This window comes from Melospiza georgiana, chromosome W, assembly GCF_028018845.1.
Source record: "Melospiza georgiana isolate bMelGeo1 chromosome W, bMelGeo1.pri, whole genome shotgun sequence".
In the NCBI taxonomy this organism is placed as follows: domain Eukaryota; kingdom Metazoa; phylum Chordata; class Aves; order Passeriformes; family Passerellidae; genus Melospiza; species Melospiza georgiana.
Window position 1 is genome coordinate 9,994,654 of NC_080464.1, and position 6,738 is coordinate 10,001,391.

A 6,738-nucleotide genomic window follows, 5' to 3' on the forward strand; every position below is an offset into this window, starting at 1 on the left:
AGGAACCAGGTAGCCCACAGGGGTCGGGGAACTATGCTGACAGCCCACCCAGACTGGAACTCGAAAGGGAAGAAGGCAGTCCGTCGGGAGTAGAGAGCCGGGGGGAGACACGCAGCCCGCCCGAGCTTAGTCCATATGGGGATAGTAACACATCCAGAAATGGAGGTGACTGTAGAATGGAAACTAGCACACCAAGGACTGGTGTTTGCAGAATGGAAACCAGCACACCAAAGGCTGGGGACAAGAGCGACTCATTGGGGGGCGACGTCTCTGAATTAAAATATAGTAAGGGGAGTGGTAATGTGACATGCGAAAAGGAGACAGAGAAGAACTCGCAGAGACTGAGTATAATAATACAGATAGAGGATAAAAGAGATGGGAAAGCAGCAGAGGACGAGAGGGGTAGTAGCCCGGGGCAGGATAGGAGTCGACAGATATTAGGGGGACGACAGACCCAGGACGGGAGTCGGACGGACTGTGTAATAGAGATAGGAGGTGAAAATGAGGAACTGGACATAGAGGCACAGGAAGAGGACCCCGGGGCAAGGACCAGTCACTCGTATTATACCAGATCTGTGGCACGGGGGGAAGCAAAGCGAAGAGAGGAGGGGAACCATATGATAGCTCCTCTCCGACAAATTATGCCAATGGTAGGGGAAAAGACTAGAGTAAAGGTGCCGTTCTCGACAAGTGATTTGAACAATTGGAGGGATGAAGCAAAAAATTTTAGGAGAAATCCGGAGGGAGTAGCAAAGAGATTTGAACTAATGGCGAAGAATTTAGATATTGATTGGGAGGATATAGAAGTGATGCTGTCGGAGCTGACAGATACAGAAAGGGAGCTTGTGTTGGAAACAGGGAGACAACATGCTCAAGTGTTACCGGGGAGAATAGAAGATAATTTTCCCAGCAGTAAGCCAGAATGGGACCCAGGTAACGGGGATCATTATCAACGGTTAGTGCAGTATAGGAAACTGATAGCGATGGGCTTGCGTAATGCAATCCCTAAGGCTATCAACTGGTCAGTGCTATATAACATCAGGCAGGGAAAGGATGAGACCCCATCGGAGTTCTTGGACAGACTCAGGGCGGCAATGAGACAATACACACCCCTAGACCCGGCAACGGAAGAAGGGAAACAGCACTTGCTAGGGTTAATGATGGGACAGAGTAACCCAGACATCAGGAAGAAGTTACAAAAGCTTGAGCATCCAGCAAACAAAAACCTAGAGACACTGCTAAACGAGGCATGGAAGGTATACAATAATAGAGAAGCAGAAGAAAAGAAAAGAAAAAGGAAGACAGGAGGATAGCTCGAGTGGTGGCTGTGGCAGTGGCAGCTCAGAAGACAGGTTACCCGGAACCTGGAACTCGAGGAAGGGGTAGAGGCAACCCAATGGGAAGGGGAGGAAGACTCCAGCCCCACCCCACTAGGGTAGGACCAAATTAATAATGTGCGCACTGCCTACAGATGGGGCACTGGAGGCGAGAATGTCCCCAATTGAGGGAAAGATTTATGGCCACTACCACCACCACACATCAGGATAGTGAATGACGGGGACCGGTGGGCCGTACCCTAGCAGAACCACTGGTTAAAATGGAGCTAGGGGAAGGTAAAAAGGAATTGAGCTTTTTAATTGATACGGGAGCAACTTTTTCGGTTTTAAATCAGGAATTGGTACCTAAAAGTGATGAATTTGTACAAGTTGTGGGAGCAACAGGCCAACCAGAAAAGGCTTACTTTTTGAAACCCATTAAATACAAAATTGGGAAACAAATGGGAATTCATCAGTTCCTGTATTTACCAAATTCGCCAAAGCCCTTATTGGGAAGAGACCTATTGGAAAACCTGGGAGCCATAATAAAGTTCAACAAAGATAAATTGGAATTTCAAGTAAACGATGAACAACTGATTACAGCCCTAAGCCTAACAATCAGTTGTGTGGAACCCAAACCTGAGAACCACAACTTCGAGCGAATCCTGAGCAAGACTTATCCATTAGTATGGGCTACGGATATACCTGGAAAATCAAAACGAGCCACACCGATTGTTGTCGAACTTAAGGTCGGGGCAAGACCGGTGGTAAGAAAACAATACCCTCTGAGGATAGAAGACAGAAAGGGAATTGAGCCCATAATCAAAAGGTTTTTAGAACTGGGGTTATTGGTAGAATGTGAATCGGATTTTAATACACCGATCTTGCCCGTAAAGAAACCTAATGGAACGTATAGGCTCGTTCAGGATCTGAGGGCAGTAAACGAAATAACCAAGACATTACACCCGGTGGTTGCTAATCCATATACACTTTTAACTAGGCTAAAGGATAGCCTGGCCTGGTTCACCGTATTAGATTTGAAAGACGCATTCTTCTGCCTTCCCTTAGCCCCCGAGAGTCAAAGGATTTTTGCCTTTGAGTGGGAATCAGTAGATAGGGGGAGAAAGACCCAACTTACCTGGACACGGTTGCCCCAAGGCTGGTCTAACTCGCCCACAATCTTTGGGAATCAGTTAGCCAAAGAATTAGAACAATGGGAAGGGCCACCGGGAGATGGCGCCCTCCTGCAGTACGTAGACGACCTCCTAATAGCGACAGTGACGGAGGAAGAATGCATTGAATGGACTATTTCCTTGTTGAATTTCCTGGGTTTAAGTGGATATCAAGTCTCTCAACAGAAAGCACAACTGGTGCAAAAGGAAGTGGTGTACCTGGGATACGAAATCTCCAGAGGACAGCGATCCCTGGGAGCAGCCAGGAAAGAGGCCATCTGCCAGATGCCCAAACCAGAGACGGTGAGAGACCTGCGTGTCTTTCTGGGGATGACAGGTTGGTGTCGGCTATGGATCTATCAGTATGGGATACTCGCTAAACCACTATATGATTTGCTGAAGGAAACCAAGAATGTCCTAGTTTGGACTCCCGAGGCGGAAGGGGCCTTCAAGAGGCTGAAGCGGGAGCTGATGAGAGCACCAGCCTTAGGTCTCCCAGATGTGTCAAAACCATTCTGGCTATTTTCCCATGAGTGGCAAGGGATGGCCCTAGGAGTCCTAGCCCAGCAGTTGGGACCACACAAGAGAGCTGTGGCCTACTTCTCCAAGCGATTGGATGAAGTAAGTAAAGGATGGCCAGGCTGTCTGAGGGCAGTGGCCGCAGTGATAATTAACATAGAAGAGGCCAGGAAGCTCACGCTGGGCCAAAAGGTGACTGTGTTAGTATCCCACACTGTGTCAGCCGTGCTGGAACAGAAAGGCAACCATTGGTTGTCGCCTTCCAGATTCTTAAAGTACCAGGCCATCCTGGCTGAATCAGATGATGTAACCATTCAGGTAACTAATATTGTGAACCCAGCTTCATTCTTAGAAGGAAGAGCCCCAGCAGAACCCATCGAGCATGACTGCCTGGAAACAATTGAAGCCGTCTACTCCAGTCGCCCAGATCTCAAAGAAGAGCCGTTCGAAGGCGCGGACAACTGGTTTTCGGATGGCAGCAGCTTCGTGAAGCAAGGGGTAAGAATGGCTGGCTATGCAGTCACCACTACAGAAAGGGTAATTGAGTCAAACCCCCTGCCTGCAGGGACTTCAGCTCAAAAGGCAGAGCTGATAGCTCTGACCCGAGCCCTGGAATTAGCAGAGAACATGCAAATTAATATATGGACAGACTCTAAATATGCCTTTTCTGTCGTACATGCTCATGGAGCCATCTGGAAAGAAAGAGGACTGCTGACTACACAAAGAAAAACAGTCAAACATGCAGAAGAGGTTCTGCGACTGCTGGAGGCGGTCCAACTCCCAACACAGGTGGCCATAATGCATTGCAAGGGGCATTTGAAAGGCAATACTATTCCAGAAATAGGGAACAGGAAGGCAGATACAGAAGCTAAATTGGCGGCCGCAAGAAATAGGGAAGCGGAAATAGCGGCCCTAATACCAGGGGAGCTGGATATCAATATCCAGCCAGATTACCAAGAATCAGATCATAGGTGGATTCAAAGGAATAAGGGCAAAATACTAGAAAATGGTTGGGGTCAATTAGAAACAGGACAGTTAGTGATACCAGGAAACGTGATGTGGCAGTTTGTGAAGGCAGAACATGAGAAGGCCCATTGGGGCCTAGATTCGCTTTACCAATATTTGCAGACCAGAATAGCAGGACCAAAATTATTTACTACTATAAAACACGTTACGTCCCAGTGTGAACGGTGTCTGAAGAACAACCCGAATACAGGAACCAAAGTACACCAAGGAGCCATAAGCCGAGGTAAATTCCCAGGTGAGGTATGGCAAATTGATTTTTCTGAACTCCCAAGAAAAGGGGGGTTTCGGTACTTGTTGGTATTAACTGACACATTTTCTGGGTGGCCTGAAGCATTCCCCTGTAGGACAAATAAGGAAAGAGAGGTAACTAGAGTACTGTTGAATGAAATTATTCCACGGTTTGGGGTACCGAAGAGCATTTCTTCGGATAGAGGTACACATTTCTGTGCAAAAGTAGTGAGAGCAATAAGCAAAGCATTACAAATCAAATGGCAATTGCACACACCCTACCGTCCACAGGCCAGTGGGCAAGTGGAAAAGATGAATCATCTTATCAAACAGCAAATTGCTAAAATATGCCAAGAGACTAATTTGCAGTGGTATCAAGCTTTGCCTATTGCTCTGCTGAGACTGAGAGTCAAGCCAAGATCGAAGGAAAAGTTAAGTCCTTTTGAAATTCTGTATGGTAGACCTTATGCTATGCAAGTTGTAAATGGGGATGTCATAGACCAGATCGGTAATCAATACATTTACGATTATGTAATTGCGGTGGGGAAACAGTTTGATAAGAATGCTACTGTGATGATCGAGCACCAACCTAAGCAACCTGATTGTAAATTGCATCCGTTTAACCCCGGTGATTGGGTGTATGTTAAGAATCTTTTAGGAAAACCCCTACAAGAAAAGTGGGAGGGACCTTTCCAAGTGCTGCTGACTACCTTCACCGCGGTTCGGATCAAGGAACGACCTACGTGGATCCACTATTCACGGGTCAAGAGAGCTCCGGAAAACAAACAAGAGGAGCTTAAACCTGCCCTAGATGTACAGACTTCTGAGTCAGCTGTCTCCGCAGGATCACGTGAGAATCCAACATAAACTAACATTGACTTTGCCAAAACCTTTATCTCTCATAGCAGAATTTAATGCCGAAGCTAGAGCTGCATTGCGTAGCACGCCAATACAGTGGATAGGGTGGGTTGAAACATACAGTCAACAAGGACCTGACCCACAGGACCCTATTCACGATCAGCCGTGTTTTGGGTGTGGGGAAAGAAATTGTGTGGGACTAATTGGATTTCTTTGTGGAGGTTGTGATAGAAAATTTTGGAACGTACAAAGTTGTTTACTGGACCTCCAATGTTATGAGTGTAGCTGCAAAGAAGCAAGGGAAAATGACGACTATTTAGCCTTAGAGAAATTCGCCAACAGACCCATTTTAGAGGCTAGGGAATTGTTTGAAGCTCCCGAACAAATTGTATTAGGGTAGTGCCATTGGAAAGTACACCGCTGGTTACAATATTGTTTGAAACTTAGTCGTTCTAAGGTTTTATCGACCCGTTGCTATTCTTCTGTCCCACGACATCCACTAACAAGTGACCAAATTGGACCCTTTAAAAAACAAAGAGATTTAGACACTGAACTAGAAAAGGTTATTTTACGGGTAGAACAAATTCACATCAAGCAACAAGAGCGCCAAAAGAAACAAAATTGACAGCCAGACATCATGACCCCGACTCCACCTCAAACCTTTACAACTCTGATCATTGGACTCTCGATAAGTATAGCTCTTCCCCAAGACTCTTCCCCAATAGACCCATGGTCTCATGCACATCAGTGTATCCACCCGGAATTGGGAATGAGCGGACCCTATTTCGAGGTTTATGCCTTACGTAATAATCAGCCATATGCAAGTGAAGTATGGGATCAGCCCTCCATGATAGCATACAAGGGAGACCAAATCCAAATTGGGTGCCGAGAGCTTGACCCAGCAGAAGGAAGAGAAGGAAAAACAAGGCGGCTGGTATTAACAATTCAACCCTCGATGCCAGCCTCTGAACATAACCTAATTACCTTTAGTCTAGTGAAAATGGGCAAGCCTATTGCCTGGACTCAGCAAAAGGGCCCAATTTCATGTCAGTGGAGCGACTTCAGGGAAGATCCACCAGGATCACAACCCCGAAACTCGGTGATTTATAGAGAAGATTCACTTGGGAAGCTACACCCTCAAAACATAACCTATAACCCTCACCCCTTTCTCCATTCTCCGGGAGAAATTGTAGCATCTAGTGGTCCTGAGGAAGGAAAAGCACAGTGTGAGATGGCATTTAGATTGGATCAGTCAATGACGTTCATATGTGAAAGGGAGTTGAAAACACTGGGACAGGGTTTTAGCTTCCCCGGGCGTGCTGTCGAATATAGGATAGAATTACCAGGAGACGTGATCCCATTGTATCCAGATCTAGACTTGCCCCAAGAAACCACCCTACCAGTGGAATGTAAAGCAGTACATAACCTAACCTTTATAGGGCCTCAGGTGATAAGAAAATCTAACGAACTAAAATTATTGTTAGACCCCACTTATTCCCTGAAAAAGGTGCAAATGAACATTCACACCGATATTACTTATTTGCAAAAGGATTGCCGACCATTTATACAGCAAAGCCTTAAGGGATGGAATGCATGGCTAGCGACAAGGTCTCATCACA

At 46.3% G+C, this 6,738-nt stretch overlaps 1 protein-coding gene across 1 annotated transcript; it reads left to right on the forward strand.

Moving 5' to 3' along the window:
- Positions 1–767: 767 nt before the first annotated feature.
- LOC131095416 (uncharacterized) lies at positions 768–5,305 on the forward strand. Its single transcript, XM_058043112.1, has 2 exons — positions 768–933; positions 1,584–5,305. Exons 1-2 carry the CDS (start codon positions 768–770, stop codon positions 5,126–5,128), a joined length of 3,711 nt encoding a protein of 1,236 aa, XP_057899095.1. The 3' UTR covers positions 5,129–5,305.
- The last annotated feature ends 1,433 nt before the right edge of the window (positions 5,306–6,738 follow it).

Bases quoted from the DNA above. Each gene is read 5' to 3' on its own strand.
- LOC131095416 (XM_058043112.1), top strand. From the start codon at position 768: ATGGCGAAGAATTTAGATATTGATTGGGAGGATATAGAAGTGATGCTG. The intron at 934-1,583 runs GTAACGGGGATC...GTACCCTAGCAG, and splicing joins TAAGCCAGAATGGGACCCAG to AACCACTGGTTAAAATGGAG.